Here is an 18,165-nt window from a genome sequence, read left to right on the forward strand (position 1 = left end):
TGTGTTACTTAATTTTAAAACAGCATTAGATTTAATTTAAAATAGCACTAGATGGACATTTCTGCCTAAAAATAAATAAAATAAGGTATAAGAAACAGAAAACTTGAAGAGTAATAAAGGAAAATGAATAGAAAAAAACTATTTTAAAAAACCCTCTAGCCCAACCAGCAGGTTTCAGTTCAGTTCAGTTCACTTGCTCAGTCATGTCTGACTCTTTGCGACCCCATGAATTGCAGCACGCCAGGCCTCCCTATCACCAACTCCCGGAGTCTATCCAAACCCATGTCCATCGAGTCAGTGATGCCATCCAGCCATCTCATCCTCTGTCGTCCCCTTCTCCTCCTGCCTTCAATCTTTCCCAGCATCAGGGTCTTTTCCAATGAGCCTGCTCTTCACATCAGGTGGACAAAGTATTGGAGTTTCAGCTTCAACATCAGTCCTTCCAATGAACACCCAGGACTGATCTCCTTTAGGATGGACTGGTTGGATCTCCTTGCAGTCCAAGGGACTCTCAAGAATCTTCTCCAACACCACATTTCAAAAGCATCCATTCTTCGGCCCTCAGCTCTCTTTATAGTCCAATTCTCACATCCATACATGACCACTGGAAAAACCATAGCCTTGACTAGATGGACCTTTGTTGACAAAGTAATGTCTCTGCTTTTTAATATGCAGTCTAGGTTGGTCATAATTTCCTTGAAGGAGTAAGCATATTTTAATTTCAGGGCTGCAATCACCATCTGCAGTGATTTTGGAGCCCAAAAAAATAAAGTCAGCCACTGTTTCCACTGTTTCCCCATCTATTTGCCATGAAGTTTCCCCATCTATTTGCCCATCTGTTTGCCAATCTATTTGCCAGCTATTTGACCAGCAGGTTTGAATGCTGTCAAATCTTAGAGAAACATAATTTCTATGTTAAAAAAAATAATAACTTTTCCATAGCATTGGGGAGGAGAAGGCGATGGCACCCCCACTCCAGTACTCTTGCCTGGAAAATCCCATGGACAGAGGAGCCTGGTTGGCTGCAGTCCATGGGGTCGCAAAGAGTCTGAGCAACTTCACTTTCACTTTTCACTTTCATGCATTGGAGAAGGAAATGGCAATCTACTCCAGTGTTCTTGCCTGGAGAATCCCAGGGACAGGGGAGCCTGGTGGGCTGCTGTCTATGGGGTTGCACAGAGTCGGACATGACTGAAGTGACTTAGCAGCAGCAGCAGCAGCATTGGGGAAAATAGGAAGCTACCAATTGATGTTATAAAACAAATATGTCCATGGACTCCAAATTTCTTTGACTTACATACACACAATTACAGGCCAATTTCCCTTATAGAGATATGAAAACCTAAAATGGAACAGAATTCCAAAGGATATTGATGCTACAATTCAATCTCTCAACAATCATTCATTGAACACCTATTACTGGGCAAAGATGATACACCAAGCATTTTATGCTAAACCCTGGGAGATACTAAATTAGTAAGATATGGCCTTTGTCATCAAGGAGCAGAGTCTAATAGATGGGGAGGGCATGTAAGAGAACAATTTAAATGTGTTACATGCAAAGGAAACCTATTCTCAGAGTATAGCAAGGAATAGGGACATCTAGCCCAGCCTGGAAAAGGAAAACAGAGAACTTTCAGCAAAGACTTCTTGGAGGACCATGAATGAGTTTAAACTAAGCGTAAAGGAAGAGCAGGAATTAGCCAATAGGGAGGTGGGGGAGCAATGTTCCACCTCAGCTGGTGAAGTTATTCCAGGCAAAAGAGAGAGGAGTGGAAGGAATTCCCTGGTGGTTCAGTGGTTAAGAATCCACCTTCCCATTCAGGGACATGGGTTCAATCCCGGGGAACTAACATCCCATATGCTGCCAGGCAACCAAGCCTGCATGACACAACTAGAGAGCCTGCGTGCTGCAACCAAGCCCAACACAGACAGATAAAGAAGTATCTTTTTAAAAAGAGAGAGATAGGAGCAGAGACATGGAGGTAAGCTTGCTTAGAAAAAAACTTCTATGCATAATAGTGGCCTACAGGCTTAGGATGGTGTATACTGTTTATACTCTAAGTGCAGGGTCTAAACCAAAGGAGGCAGAGTGTGAAGTACAAACAACAGATGATTGAGGACAGACCCTGAGGAACATCCAAAGTGCAGGTGGAGAAAGAGGAACCCACGAAGCTCATGGAAAATGTCTGGTGAGAGAGGAACGAGGAGAACCAGGAGCACAAGATGCTGTGGAACTCAGGGAAGTTGTGGTCCACGGAGACTAATACAGCAGAGGACAGTGTGAACAGGGGAAGAATGCCTGTTGGACGGGAACAAGGAAGTGAGCAACAAGTGTAGCCTACCTGAAAAGCTAGGACAAGAAGAAGAGGAAAGAGTGGAGAAGGTGTGAGATCCAAAGGAATGTTCTGGGTTTTTTGTTGTACAGGGTTGTTTCAGATATAATTCTAAAAGTTATGACTTAAAAATATATCATTTCTCAGGATCCTATCAATTGCTCTAGCAGCTCTCCTGCTGGTCAGCTCTCCTGTGGTCAGTCTTGGGCTATACTCAACTGGTGGGTCATGTGCTTGGGCTAGTTGGGACACCAGGCTTCTCTGTCCATGTGATCACAGATCCTCTCTCCCAAACTGGTCAGTCATGCTACAGGGCCTCTTCCACATGGCCACTGTCTCTAGCAGAACAGTCTGGGCTTCCTTATAACATGGTGGCTGGGCTCCAAAAGGGAATGCAGTTAAGTCTCCTACATACAAACTTTCAGCTTGTGAACTTTCAAAGATGAGAACCTGCCCTATCACGTACATTAGTTCACATGTCTGGCGTACGTCGTCACGTGCACGCATCCTCTACAAGTGGCTGTGCTTGTGTGCACTTTACTGTACAGCAGCACAGTATCTTTATTTCAAGCCCAGGATTTCCAGAAGCAAGTAGAAAAGCAACAGTGATGCAGCGGGTACTGCTAAAAAGTGCCAGCTGTTGTTCTGTACTACTGCACTTTTCAAGGTGCTGTGCTGTAAGATTAAAAATGTTCTTTATTTTTAGTTACATATTTTCTGTGTGAAAAGCATTATAAACCTATTATAATACAGTACTATATAGTAGATTGTGTTAGTTGGGTACTTAGGCTAACTTCATTGGACTTAATGAACAAATTGGACTTATGAACATACTCTTAGAACAGAGCTTGTTGGTATGTAGGGGACTTACCGTAAACTAAGAGAGAGAAGCTCAGTGTTGCCAAGCCTCTACTTGCATCACATCTGCCAATGACACTTTACCCAAAGCAAATTACATGGTCAAACCTAGAGTCCACATGGGAGGGGACTATGGAACGTGTGAACACTGGGAGACTTAGAAGGAGGAGTCCATTGATACAACAGTTCATTCTAACACTTAACTGTTTTCTTCCCCTAAAATGGGAGAGTTTAAAATATTTATAGGCTGAGACCGACAGAACTAATTGAAAGGGCGTATCTTTCAATTAGTATTCAGTGTCTGAAGATACAACAAAGAGAAAGTATTACTAATAGGTCTCAGTAGGGAAGGGAAGAGGAACACCATCCCCTGAGACTGGAGAAGATATTTAACACAGGTGTTTAGGACTTCCCTGGCAGCTCAGTGGTTAGGACTTCACAATTCCACTTCAGGGGACATGGGTTCGATCCCTGGTCAGGGAACTAATATCCTGCATACTCCGTGGTATGGCCTGATAAAAAGAGGGAGAGAAGAAATAATTAAAAAATAAAAAAGTAAAACAGGTGTTTAAATGTATTTTGGCTAAATCACTGAGGGGAATAAAAAGGGGAGTTTTCCATGAAAATGTGGCACTGGGATAGAGACACCAACCCCCGCCATCATTCTGCTTCTCCATCAACAGTCAGTCTGTATGCTGAAGCTGAGGAGGCTGATTAAGGTATTGATCCAGGTTTAGAATTTGGTTGTTGGATGCTGCAGAAGGATAGTGGTGCCAGGGAATTATGGGTTATGGGAGATAATAATCTGAGTAATAGAAATGGGGTTCTTACTCCATAGGTAAGAGACAGAGGCAAGGAAGAGACTAATAGGGAAAACAGAGGAGTCAGATGGCAAAATACACAGATGGCAGAAAGGGAAGAAATGTTGAAGCCCGGGAGGTCCAAGAATCGTAGGGCCAGATTACTGGATAGGCAGACCACGTGAACACTGAAATCCAGGAATTAATGAAGGTCCAGGTGGGGTGGAAAATTCTAGCCAATACCCAGGGTCATCAGTGAATGACAGGTCATGACCAGGAAGTGACAGTTCTATGGAGGGGCTGCTCATGAGGACAGAGACTTGGTCTCTTACAGCCTCAGGTACTGGCAATGTCTAACACACACAAGGCACTCAGTATCAAAAATTATTTGTGAGAAGGAGAAATAGCACATGACATCACTTATATGAGGAATCTAAAAAGAAATACTACAAATGAACTTACAAAACAGATACAGACTCACAGACTTAGAGAAGGAACTTGTGCTTGCCAGGCGGAAGGACTAGGGGAAGGGATAGTTAAGGAGCTTGGGATGGACATGTCCACACTGCTATATTTTAAATGGATAACCTACAAGGACCTACTGTATAACACAAGGAACTCTGCTCAATGTTATGTGGCAGCCTGAATGGGCAGGAATTTGGGAGAGAATAGATACATGTATCGGAGAAGGCAATGGCACCCCACTCTAGTACTCTTGCCTGGAAAATCCCATGGATGGAGGAGCCTGGTGGGCTGCAGTCCATGGGGTCGCTGGGAATCAGACATGACTCAGCGACTTCGCTTTCACTTTTCACTTTCATGCATTGGAGAAGGAAATGGCAACCCACTCCAGTGTTCTTGCCTGGAGAATCCCAGGGACGGGGGAGCCTGGTGGGCTGCTGTCTCTGGGGTCACACAGAGTCGGACACAACTGAAGCAACTTAGCAGCAGCAGCAGCAGCAGCAGATACATGTATATGTATGGATGAGTCCTTTCACTGTTCACCTGAAACTATCACAACATTGTTAATCAGCTATACTCCAATATAAAATAAAATATTTTTAAAAAATAATTATTTGTGCAACAAACAAATGACTTTACTCCACCTCCATCACTTAACACATGTAGAAAACCCAGCCTCCGAAAGCTAGTGTTCAGCTAACCAGTGCTTACCACTTGCTTGCAAAACCACACTAAATATGGATTTCCTTCTCAACCTCCCAGAGGCAGTTCATGATTTTATTATTTTATTCTCTCAGAACTATTTAAGTGGCATTTGTCATTCCCTGGGTGCTGGGATGGAATATCCTGAAGCTGAATGAATAAAGGGAGTGGTTGAAAATCTTCCTTGAGGCCTAGAGGGACTTACTCACTTATTGGAAATAATACATCACATGCATTTTCAAGGCACATTTGGTCCTGTAACCATATCCTCACCAGTCTGCCAACATTTTATTGTCCTCTCTTCTTCAGGTGCTGTGGTCCTACCTTCTTCATTAACACTCAGAAAATCAGGAAATCACATACACACACTATGGCTGTCCATCCACAGTCATCATAGATTTTTTTTTCCATAGATTCTATAGGCTTTAAGAAATGAATTGGTCTCCAGTTGAGTAGGTCTGGGCTGTGAAAGTCTTCCTGACTCTTATATTTAAATATTAATAGAAATGAAAACATCCCCCCACAGGCTATTGACCACTGTGGAATCCAGCTGAAGAAAGAGGGTGGTGACACACTCCTCCTTCCCACTGGACCAAGATTTCAAAGCTTCAAATGTGTGGTAAATCTAACCAAAGATAAAGATTTGCAGGTGTGTTTTGCATAAAAGCAAGAAGGGCAGATGTATCCGAAACGTGCTTCTAACCAAATGGGACATCTGCAATCCATTAGGGGTGTCCTGAAGAGAGAAAGTGAGAGAAGAGGTCTGGGCAGAAAGCCTGCTCAGCAGAAACACGAGCATGAGGACATGTGGACCCTTCTGCCAGGATCTGAGGACGGCGAGGTTCTAAGACAGGTCACCTTTTCAGGGGTAAACTTACATCTCTGCCCAATAACCTGGTTTCTCTTTTTTTTTTTTTTGGTTCCCTTCTATCGTGTTATCTTTGAAATGTCAGTGCCTTCTCTTTACTCAAGTACACCTACATGTTTTAGTATTTAAGACTTGGCAGCCACCTCAGATAAAGACAGCATTCCCCTCTGTGAGTCTGCAGACCTTCCTTTCTCAGCACTCGCAGAGAGTGATGGGTGTCCTGACTGGGCTTCTTACACTCCCACAGAACAAAGCAGAATTGTCACCACGGCATTACTGGCAGGTTACTCACTGGCTGTTATGTGCTCTGTTTCAGACTCCCAAGAAAACCACTAGCTTTGATTAGAAGCTGTGTAACAAAGGCTGTTGCGAAATACCCACGGCTGTGAAAATGATTCGGAGGTGTGTGACTCCTGGAACGGACGTTACGAAGGTCACTCAATTTTAATATACAGGCTCTATGCCCACGGCTTGCTTCTGGTCTCCCTTTGAAGTCTCAGACTGAGCTTCAGTGACTGGGTCCAAGTTGAGCATAACATGTACCTGGGGTGCTCCTTCTGTAAGTTCCTTCATGAGCCAACAGGTCTGTTTCCTGTATAATGTCTCTTACTGACTTGCCTTTGGATAAACCATTAGTGCTGGGGCATTTTGTTAATTACTAAACTTCTGGTGACAGACAAAACTGGCCTGTTAAAACTTGTGTGGTAATTTGAGGATTTCAAGCCACACCTCTGAGAAATGTCGGTATCAAAACTGATTTGGTGTCGAGACAAGGTGTTAGAAGCCACAGTTTGACAAAGTGGATCCCCAAGTGCAGTTGGCAATTACATTTTTAGAAGTCTTCAATTATGCCATTTTATAAGAAGGTACTTTTAAGAAGCTACAAGTCAAGAATGTGTTTTTAAATCCCTTCATATACACATTTTTAGGTTAGCCCCTATTTAAGAAGCACCAGAAGAGCCCTGTTCTAGATACAGTAAGAATCAGCAGTCCCTAACTTCTGAATCTCAAAAGCCAAGAAGAAAAATCTCTTCAAAAATTAAAGTATGTGGTCAGTGCATTTCTGGAAAATATTTTACTTAGGATCAAGGAGGTAAGCATGACCAGAAAAATCGATGTGCTTTAATTAGAAGGATCTCCTCACCTGCCCTGGATTTGTGGATTTAAGGTCTGTGTTTGGAGATTCTCCTAATCTTTTATCATCTGAGAGTGAAAGATTGAACAAAGACTGTTATAACAGAGGGCACTTGGTATTTCATTTATCCTTTATCCCAGAATAATCTTCCAGTAAAACTGAATATAAGTTCTACATCAGCAGAGAAGCTTTCTATTTCTATTTCTGTAAGGAGGAAAAACTCAAATTGGCTTACATGATAAAACTGGTTTAACTGTTCACAAATCTAAAAGGCTTAAGGCTTCGTGCATGGTTTGATCAAAGCTTCAGCTACAGGTAACATCAGAGATTATATGACTCCTTCATGACAATGGGGAAAGAAGAATTTGGCTTTCCATAACCATCAAGCAAAAATCCTGAGCTTTGAGCTGATTGGCCTATGATAGAACCAATCCCTCTGACCAGGAAAATACCTTGGTGTTGATTGGGGCTTCCCTGGTGGCTCATATGGTAAAGAATCTGCCTGCAATGCAGGAGACCTTGGTTTGATCTCGGTGTCAGAAGATCCCCTGGAGAAGGGAATGGCAACCCACTCCAGTATTCTTTGGGAGGATTCCATGGAGAGTGGAGCCCTCCATGGAATCACAAAGTCGAACACAACTCTGCAACTAACACTTTTACTGTCTTTCACCTGAACCAATCACCTGTGGGGTTCAGGTTGGGTCCCTACCTAGGATAAACAGCTGCTACATGCTTTAGAAGGAATGAAATGGAGATTGAGGAGGCAATCACATCATAGCATCTGTTGCAATCCTTTTTCATGCATAAACTCTGGATGATAATTTTTTTTTGGCTGTGCTAGTTGCAGCACGTGGGATCTTCATTGGGGCATGCAGGGTCTAGTTCCCCAATCAGGGATCGAACCTGGGCCCCCTGAATTGGGAGCTCGGAGTCTTAAACACTGGACCACCAGGGAAGTCCCCTAGTTAATCTTTATTCCGTATCAGAGATGAGGGCTATAAAAAGCAATCTATTTCCTCTAAATTTGATATGAAAAATTTTAAGATGGTTCTTACTGCTTCAAAAACTTAAAATGCATAACTCTAAGTTTGTTTTTCCAACAGCTCTCTTTTCCCTTAAGAATACTCCCAAAGAAATATTTTTAGTTTGTTATCAGTGGGTAATTGAGAATGATTTAAAATCCATCCTATGGTCCATCTTCCCTAACCCTTTCTTTCCCAATTTCCAAAAGTAATATGACCTAATCTTGAATTCTCAGTTATAGGAACCCAAATATTTTCTCCTTTGACTTGAATAATAGGTCATTAAATTTGCAGAAGATGCCATATTCCAGAGTATAATGAACCTTACAAGTTTTCTTTTGACACATGTTCACTTGTTTCCCTTCCTGATAAAACCCACTCCAAATCCATCAACTTGATATGCAAAGGGCCAATCTAAGGGATTTCCAAAAACTAAGTATTTTTTCTAAACTTTACTTAGAAACAGAGCTCCTTGAGTTCAGAGTTGAAATTGTAATACTACATAAAAATGTACAGGGAGGGGTCCACTTGTAATATTTTCTTTCCACTGCCTTGGTGAAGAGAGAATGAGCTGTTCAGAAGGCAGGCCTTCTTATGACTGTCGCCAGTTGTTTAAAGGCCGTGGAGGACAGATTAAATGAGAAGCTAACTTCACATATCCCAAACATATCAAAACAGTAGTAGCCAAACTCACAAAATTTTCTCCAAGCCTTACACTTGCAAGACCATCATAAGCATTCGACCTGTCTGTGTCAGAAATGAGTATTCTTTCCCAATTGTTGAGAGTGCCAGTGATGCTCACACACCGCAGTACTGGCAGACACGATCAGGGAAGCAGCTGAGAATCGGGCCTGGGTTTGTTTGCAGCTGGGAATTTACGACAGAATTTATCACTCTTTTTCTGACATCCCCTCCTTGAGATTTAGCAGTCTTGGCTACCAAACCCACAACACAAGACCCAGCGCATTCCCCTCTGTGGAGCAGGCCCTTCAGGGTATTGTGGTTCCCTAGTCCCTGACCTTGTGTGAGAAGTGGAGAAACCCGAACAGGTCTCTGCCACCAAAACCCTGTGCCACCTCTGGGACAGCCTCATCTCCTTCCTCTCCATAGGGAGCAGCCCAGGGGCTGGAGGGAAGGAGTTGCAACACTTGGGCCAGGCCTGCAGCAGGCCGGCCTGCCCCTCAGCAGGCAGCTGGGGGCGGTGGGGTGGGGGGTGCAGTTTGGCCTGAACGCTGCTTAGTCAGGATCCACTGCTGAGCTGAGCTCCAGATATGCCCAGACCTGCCGCCACCAGGTGTCTGTGTCTGGGCTGGGAGGTGACCGAGCCAATATGACTCTTGCCTCCTAGTGTTTCCCGACACCGTCCTCTGAGGAACGTGGAGGACTCAGGTGAGGCCACCTCAGAAGATTTCTGACAGAGCCATGGCTCTCTGCCCACCCCGCATGTCAGAAGCCTTTCCCTGTCCAGCTCCTCTGGCCTCACATTCCTCCTGCCAACCGCCCAAGGGCAGTTCCTCCTCCAGCCACAGGTAAGATCAGAAGAGAGGGGGGCAGCCACCCACACACCATCCTGAAATATGCTGTTCCCATCAGTGGTGCCCAAAACTCCACAGAGCTAAAGCTGGAGATTTTTTCCTTTTTATAATGAGGACCCCATGGTTTAAAATACCCTTTTTTAATTTAAAAAAAAAAAATTTTTTTTCAAGTTCATTTGTTCCCACTGGAGAAAAACTTCTTGTGAGAATTAGTTTTTCAGTGAGCGGCAATTCTATATTTCATAGAACTATTATCAACTAGAGGCAGTCTCATCAGTGTATAAACACTATAAAAGTTTACCAGCCCAGAGACTTCCAGTGGTTTGGAATTTGCCTTCCAATGAGGGAGTGTGCAGGTTCGATCCTTGGCTGAGGAGCTGGGATCTCATATGCCTCATGGCCAAAAAGCCGAAACACAGAGCAAGGGCAGTGCTGTAACAAATTCAATAAAGACTTTGGGAATAGGCCACATCAAAAAAAATCTTAAAAAAAAATAAAAGTTTATCAGCCCATTAGTGAGCTCTGAATCCAGAACAAAAAGGTTGCTACTAATCTCCAGGTGGCTTTTGAGAATTCCATTTAAAGCTAAAGTAGGCATTGAGCCATTTTGCATCAGGAGTGATACTCATCCTACAAATGTTTACTGCACATCTACTATATAGTACAAACCCAGGACCCAAAGAAGACATCACTATATATAGCAGAGCATGCACATGAACAGCACATAGGCCAGATTCAGCCCGAAAACATACTTTGTTTGACTCAAACAGTATTTATCAAAAATTTTAATGAGTTGCCAACTTTTAGATATCAGGATATTTCCAGCTTCTCTTGAAAACTCAGGAAATCTGGCATAAGTAAGCCCACATTCCCAGCTGATGACAAGCAGAATAAAAACTGATCACCTCACACAGGCACTGGCTCTCAGTTCACACAACCCCCACCTGTCTTGCCTACCCCAGCTCAAAGTTGCCCCGCCTCTCAGGATACACCAACAGTTCTCAGGGTGGGCCATCATAGCATACCCTCCCAGGATAGGCCTCATTCAAGGACAGGGCAACCCAGCCAAGCCTCTCACTTAAGAAGAGCAGCTTTGGGCTTCCCTGGTGGCTCAACAGTAAACAATCTGCTTGCCAATGCAGAAGACACAGGGTTCGATCCCTGATCCAGGAAGATCTCACATGCCATGGAGCAGCTGAGCCCATGTGCCACAATAAGAGAAACCACCACCATAAGCAGCAAGGGCAAGGGCACAGCAACTAGAGAGTAGCCCCCACTCGCCACAAGCCCATGCAGCAACAATGACCCAGCACAGTCATAAATAAATAAAAATATTTTTAAAAGGAATTACTTAAAAAAAAACAACGAAACAGAGCAGCTTTATGCCTCCTTAAGAACAGGTCACAGGGCTTTTCTTAATTTACGCCTTCTCAACTTTTACTCTTTTTAATAAAGCTTTTTTTTAATCCCTGGTATCAGTGAAGATACTGTTTTTTTATGCTCACGACAACAACAAACTGGACACAAACAAGAAATGGCCAGGCTGAAGCAAAGAAGCACACAGAGGCAAAAAGGGAGAACTGTGAGAACGGGGTAGGCCCTCGGGGTACACCATTCACCAGCTGAAGAAGCTGAGGCCTGGAGACAGGAAACTCATGCCCATTACTGACCAGAAGAAGAGAAGCATGGTCTGGATGGTCCTTACCCAGCTAGTGCCACATCCTTTTCTTCATTCAGGGGTGGTTTCTCTGGCCCAGTTTCTGCTTACATGTTTCCAAGGAGAGGCAGAGAAGTCCATCAAATCTGGGAATAAATAGGAAGGCTGACGTCAGAAGTCACACTTATCAGGTAGGTATATGGTTTTCAATGAACCTGTAGAAAATAAATCAGCAATTTTCATCTAGTCCTAACTGATTCCCTATATGGGTCCAAATTGTCACATTTGGAGAAATGTATACGTGCATCCTCAGGTGTCCAGGTGGCACAGTGCTAAAGCATTCGCCTGCCAATGCAGGAGATGCAGGTTCGATCCCTGGGTCAGGAAGATACCCTGGAAGAGGGCATGGCAACCCAGTCCAATATTCTTGTTTGGGAAATCCCATGGACAGAGAAGCCTGCCGGGCTACAGTTCATAGGGTCACAAGGAGTAAGGACATCCTTGAGCATGCATGCATGCATATGTGTATCCCAACGGTGCATGTTGGAACAGACAGGCTTTTTTCACATTTTCAAATTGTGTATTGCCAAAAATCCTCCTTGTCTGTAACTAGAGTTAAACAGGTTGATCCTGATTTTTGCTTCTAGTGAAAGGTTTTACTAAAATATAATTAAGTTGTAAATTAATTTTACAACACAAAGATACTGACTAAAATTGTCAATAAGACAGCTGGGCCACTGTCTGGGTCTTTGACATTTCAGTGTATTTATAAGCCTATACGGCTATTCAAGAATGCTGAAACCAAGAACTTCTCTGGAAATGAATTTAAATTAATTACAAGATCAGTTTTACAAGCAGCAGAAAGGGAGTAGAATAGCGTTCACAGAACAGAAACTATCTTATTTAACTCTACCTATCTAACTAGGACAGGACTTCATACCTACTTTTAAAGATGAGAACAGTGAGACTAAGAAAGCTGTCCTCCTCAACCGGTTTCCAATTGTGGGAACCAGCTACACCCAAACCATTCTAACTCCAAAACCTGGGCTTTGTCTGCTGCAGCAACTCGTAACACAGAAGTCACTAAGATGAGTAATGACCAAAGAAGTCAAGACAAGGACACATCACGACCAGGCTAGAGAAAGTAATAAGCACAATAAGAGACTCAGCTGCAAGTGCCTGTGGGTCAGAAGAGGACAAAAGCAGGCGGAGTGGAGGGCTGGTGGATCAGGGAAGGCCTCTGAGAAGCGGTGACATTTGAGAAAGGTCCTGAAGGATGCATTGCATTACAACAGGCAGAGAGGAGGAGAAAGGTCAAAATGCTGGGAGTGGGAAGGAGGAGGATATGAACGGAAGGTAAGCTGTTTAGGTTTGCAATTCACAAAGCAAAGCTTCATAATAAAAACATTCATGTGAGAAAATGCATCTTGCCAACACCTTGCCAAGGCAGGGCAAAGAGAGACCATCACAGGAGGTCAGGCAACCTCATACCTGCACGGAAGGGCACCACGCTGCAGACCCAGGGCACAACCAGGATGCAAGATGTGTGTGTCCAGCCTGCCAGGCACAGGCAGCGGGAGCTCTCTGGACTACTCCATGAAGGCCATATTCTCCTACTTTCCTCCACAGACACCACAGCTGCTCCTTTCTCTCCTTTTCCACTCAGAGGTCTGTGAGGTTCAGAGCCAGGACCCTCTGTCTGAATGTCTGCAACTCCCTTCTTTTCCCTTCCATTTCATATCTTTTTTCACAATGTGCAAAGTTTTTGGTTTTTTTTTTTTTTCTTTTTCTCCTTCAAAGATCTTCACTAGCAGCAAAGTAGGTGGGATAAACTGGGGGAGATGAAGGCAGGATCCCCACTAAGTCCAGCCTTCAGAGAATTATTTTAGGGACCTGAAAGCCTTCAGAGAATTCTTTTAGGGACCTGAAAAGGGAGAGAAGGCAAGACTCTCCTGCAGGGTCTGCGTCTGCCCCAGCGCGGGGCAGAAGAAAAGCTGGGTCCTGTTTCAGCAGCCCTAGGCCATGTCTGTCTGCTCCTAGAGGTGAAGGACGGTGTGTCCCCAGGACAGAAGGCCAGGTTCCCCCCGCAGGCCGCCTCCCCTTCTCCTCATGGGGGCCTGAGTTCCTGCTAGGTTTCCCAGGACATTTCATTTTGTCCTTAACATCCCATAAGGTAGGTGAAAACTTAATCCCATTCTACAACGGAAGCAACTGAGGCTTAGAGAGCAGTCACTCGTCCTCGGGACTCGGTAAAGCGGGAACTGACTAACTCACACTACAGAAAGGAAGCGGGACTGCCCCGTTAGCGGTTGTAATAAACCTTCCTGGCGCCCTCCTTTCTCCACATCCTGGGATACGTCCCCCACCCCCACCACCACTTCCTCTGGTAATAAAGTTTTTGGTGATGAGGGTGGCACAGCCCTCTTCTTGGCCGTGGTGGGACCCCGAGTGCGCCCCGGGGTGGGCAGGGCTGCAGGATCATCGCCCGCGATGGGAGCCAGAGAGAGAACTTCAGAGCGTTTCGCCCTTCCCCGGGATAGGCAAACATCGACACGTCCGTGTCTTTCCCGACAAGTGCCTTCAAGCCCAGCGGGGGCAGACACCTCCGCGCCGGCCGCCGGCGAGGTCTCCGCTGTCTGCCGGGGCCACGGCCTCGCCTCAGCTGCATCGATTTAACGCGTTCGTGGGCCGCCCCGGCGGGAGGCGGCTTCCCGGCGGCACAGCAGCAGCGCCTCAGCCGCGGGCGACTCGGCGGCCCGGCGGGAGGGGGAGGGGAGAGGGGGAGGGGCGCCCCCCGGGGCGCAGGGGGCGGGCGTGCGGGCACACGCGGTGCGCGGCGGGCGGGGGCGGCCACCGCGCCGCGCGGCCGGGGCGCCCGGGGAGCCGCCCACTTCGCCGCGGCGGGCCCCGACGGCCGGAGCTTGGATGAGGCGGCGCCCGCCGAGCTGGGGCGGACGCGGGGCGACCCGGGACGGAGACACGCGCCGGTAGCCCCGGCACTGCAGTGGCCGCAGGATGGCCGAGGTAAGCACGGCGCCCTCCGCGGACGCGGGGCCCTCAGCGCGCGGGGTGGGGCGGCCGGGAACGCCACTCGGATCCGGGGCCCCTCGGTTCTCGGGGGCGCGCCCCGGGCCACCTCCCCGAAGGCCACCTGCGCGGTAGGGGCGGCGGCGGCGCGGCCCTTCTCCGGGGCCAGGCGTGAGGGAGCGTCTCCGCGGTGGGGAGGGCCCGTGGGGGCGCCCGGACCCGTCTCCGCCCGACGCCCCGGAGCTGCCCGACGCGCTCCGGGTGTGAGACCGGGGTCGGCGGGCGAGGGCGGGTCCCCGGCGTCCCCGGGGCCGCGTCGAAGCGTCGAAAGTGCGGGGTCGGGAAGGACCGGGCGGCCGCGTCCTCCCTTCGCGCGTTTTCCCGCCCCCTCAGCACCTCCACTGTTCGGTCCAGTACGTTGGGACTAACTGTTTCAACCGCTCTTAGCGCAGAATTAATTACACAGCTGCTATTTTAAAGTGACCGTTTTTCACCTGGATTTTGTTTCTGGAGAACTGAACGTGCCTTCGGGTCCCTCAGAGAATTGCGGAGCCGGGCGAGGGGCAGTGACGGGGGCTCCTGTCGGGATGGGGTGGTTGGATGGGGATGGGAGTCTTTTGTACAAAACTACAAATGGAGACGCGGTCGGGTCTGGGGGCTTCCTGGGACAGCAGAGAGTCGAGGGTTCAGGGTCAGTTTTTATAAACGTTCCAGCTGACCTGCCGGGTGCGCGGAACGGTTCAGCACGAGATGTTGCCGCAGCCCCGGGAATCGGGGTCGGGCTCAAGTGTTTCCACGTCCGAGCCTAACAGACGGGGCTCTGGCCCTTGGGGGGTACGGGGTTCCTGCGGGTGACCGGGCCGGACCGGGCTGCGGAGCCGGCGGCGGTGTCGAATCCCGGGCCGCCCTAGGTTTCCCGGCCTGGAGGTGCCGCGACCGCTCTCCTCCCGCGCTCCGAAGCAGCGTCCCGGCCCGCGGGGCGGTGGACCGGGGGCCCCCGGCGGGCGGAGAAGGGGGCGGCGGCCACTGCGTGGTCCCCGCTGCTCCTCGGGCCAGACCCCAAGCCCTAGCGGCCGCCCGGCTTTGCATAAGCTCCTAAGGATTTGTCAGCCAGATGTGACAAGATTGTCGAGAGCGGCGAGTGAAGGAGGAGATCTGATATTAATCAGCGCATAGCTCGGAGCCAAACTTTCTCAAATGCGGTGTAGAAACATGTTCTTCTCATTTAAGGCATCTCTTTGTGGCGGCGGGGCTGCCACCGGCCTGACTTTGACAGTTAAATGGAATGCCAACTAGCAGCCTTAATTGTATGAGTAAAGTTGTGTGTTGTTGGGGGGAGGATCAGACACGCTAAGGTTCAGTAATGTCCCCTCGTTTTATGGCTGTGCTCACCGCAGCCCTCTGAAGACAGGGCGTTTAAATGGGGCCAGACGCCTGGTCGCAGCCAGGCCTCTGCTGTTAACACTTAAGGGGCCTAAAAGAGGCCCCGCTGGTGTCCTGGGAATCCCTGTCGGGGTGTGTATGCGTGTGTGTGTGTGTGTGTGTGTGTAGGGGGAAATATGTATTCCTACAGCTTGGGATTCATAGAGCAGATTTAGCAACCATTTTTTAAAAAGCATATTCTTATCAAAGCAACAAAGATTTTGGCTTGACAGTAAGTGAATTGAAAAACAGCATTTAGCAGGTCATTTCTTTTTCTGGTGTCCTGTTCCTTACTATTTTAATTTGCTGTTGGATTTCATGGCATCTTTTCATAAGATTTCTTAGACTCTTGGTTGCGAGTATGTGCTTATATGTTAACAGTTTTGTTCAGTGATAAATATGGCTTTTCCTTTGTCCCCAAATCTCTTGATATATCAATATTTCATTTAAATTGAATATGTCAAAATAAAACTTTTGTGCATCACGTAAAAGAACATTACTTCAGATGTTATAGATTGTCCAAGATTTGATTTTTGCTTTATATAGGTGTGGAAAGATAGCCACCGCTTTTGCTAAAATAAATTTTGATAAATAGCTTTATCCTTTGTGGCATACCTAAAAGAATAAGATGTGTCATTATTTGATTTCTCACCTTATAAGTTTGCTGACTTTAATTTCACCAAGGAAGTTGGTTGAACATGATCTGTTGCAGCTAAATGCTGAGAAGTGGTGGAATCTTCACTTAGCAGAAGTACTACTCATGTTTTGGGAACTCATGTTCAGACATCTGCATAATTTAATTTGGAATATCATCTATGTCCATTGTTGTATTCCCTTCAGAATAGTAAGGATGCTTCTTTTTCAATCAGAGAGTGTAGTGAGTTTGAAGTAGTGATTTGGCTGTTGATATCTACAGGAATGTGGAATGATGATCTGTTTGTTTTGGTTATAATTCACACTAGACATATTAACCCAAATGGAGTTATTGCAGTAGAAGCATAAAGTTTGCACAGAGAGTTACCTTTATATTATTTTAATTTTTCACACCTCTCCCATGCAGCAGTTAGGCCTGCGTCCCGAGCCCATGCTGGCATTCTGTACCTCAGCTTGGGAAGAAGGATGAACCAACCTATTGGGTGAGAAGAGCCATATTGGTTTCCCTGTGGAACAAATCATAACTGTCGTTTAAGCATACACTTAGAATTTATGAACGCCTAGGGATAAATATAAATGGGAAGACATTTGAAAAGTTCAGTTTGCCAGTACAGTTAAACCACAGTGAACAGGGTGAGGGGTATAAGTGTCTTTTAGCTTTTGTGTATGGCTTTAGAAGTTATTTTGACAGTGGCCATTAAAGAGTTGCCCTGAAGGTTCCACGAGGTAAATTACTTGCAGGAGGAGCAAGTGCTTTACCCCAGGGTGAATTTTCACCTCTACAGATGTCATTTAGAATGAGTTACTTTTGTCAGAAACAGTCCTGTTTTAAAAGAAGGAGAAATATCACAGCTAAGGTGAAATCTCAGTGCTGAGCAGCACATCTTTTTGATAATCTGAGATCGAGATTTAGAGAGTCAATAGATTTTCGAAATTACTATTCTGAGCAGTCTATAGATTTTGAAATGTTATTTATTTAGATATTTTATTTTTGATGACTTTTCTGAGAGATGTTAAAGATAACTGGATCTGCACAGAAGAGGCATCTGGAAAGGGTTTGTTTTTTTTTGTTTTTTTTTTACATTGGTTTCCACCTAAAAAACCTTATTTGCTCTTGTCATTCTTTGAAGCCCTTTTTCCTAATTCTGGAAATTCCAAGATTACGGTGCAGCCCCATTTCTCTACTCAGACACATGCCTATTTTATCCAGAAAGGGTGGGTCTAAACAGAGCAGACCTGGTTCGCCAGGGTCCAACTTGGGGTCTCCTCAAACTTTGCATGAATAAGCAAACCAGCTGTCGCTATTCCAGTCCACACATGGACTCATGATTATAAACCAGCCTAACGTACCACAGGAGGATTCTGCCTAGCCGGTGGGGGCTGATAATTTCAGTTAGCTAATGTGAGAGAATAGAGAGACAGACAAATAAAATGTTGTGAAGGCCAGGTCCAAACAGCCTACGTGGAAGGAAATGGTTGTCTCAAGTAAACTTAATCCAGGCTGCTAACTTTCTTCACAGAGTTATATTACTTTGTCTACTCTTACAGATTCTTTGTGTGATCCTTCAGTAGGTGCTAGCGAACATCAAAGTTGTTTTCAATTCTGCATCAGCTTCCAGAAGCATTGTTCTCCTTCTGTAGCCCTCTGATTATTTCTTTCATTATTCCTTATGAGGATAAAATTTTT

The 18,165-nt window shown here is 46.1% G+C and overlaps 1 protein-coding gene and 1 long non-coding RNA gene across 3 annotated transcripts in view; one reads left to right on the forward strand and one right to left on the reverse strand.

Moving 5' to 3' along the window:
- Positions 1 to 15,299, reverse strand: part of LOC132343347 (uncharacterized) — a 79,975-nt gene extending 64,676 nt beyond the window's left edge. Inside the window, exons 1-2 of the long non-coding RNA XR_009492124.1 lie at positions 14,897 to 15,299; positions 11,424 to 11,521 (exon numbers count right to left, since the gene is read on the reverse strand). This is a non-coding gene — a long non-coding RNA (uncharacterized lncRNA). The remainder of the gene's footprint in view (positions 1 to 11,423; positions 11,522 to 14,896) is intronic.
- Positions 14,245 to 18,165, forward strand: part of BNC1 (basonuclin 1) — a 28,709-nt gene continuing 24,788 nt past the window's right edge. The window contains exon 1 of one of the 2 annotated variants that reach the window (XM_024981995.2): positions 14,245 to 14,399. In XM_024981995.2, coding sequence (XP_024837763.1) covers positions 14,391 to 14,399 — 9 coding nt within the window. In that variant the 5' untranslated portion in view covers positions 14,245 to 14,390. Of the gene's footprint in view, positions 14,400 to 15,313; positions 15,678 to 18,165 lie in introns of those variants that run through there. The other variant, XM_024981996.2, reaches the window with a different exon arrangement.

The sequence above is a fragment of the Bos taurus genome, chromosome 21 (assembly GCF_002263795.3).
Source record: "Bos taurus isolate L1 Dominette 01449 registration number 42190680 breed Hereford chromosome 21, ARS-UCD2.0, whole genome shotgun sequence".
In the NCBI taxonomy this organism is placed as follows: domain Eukaryota; kingdom Metazoa; phylum Chordata; class Mammalia; order Artiodactyla; family Bovidae; genus Bos; species Bos taurus.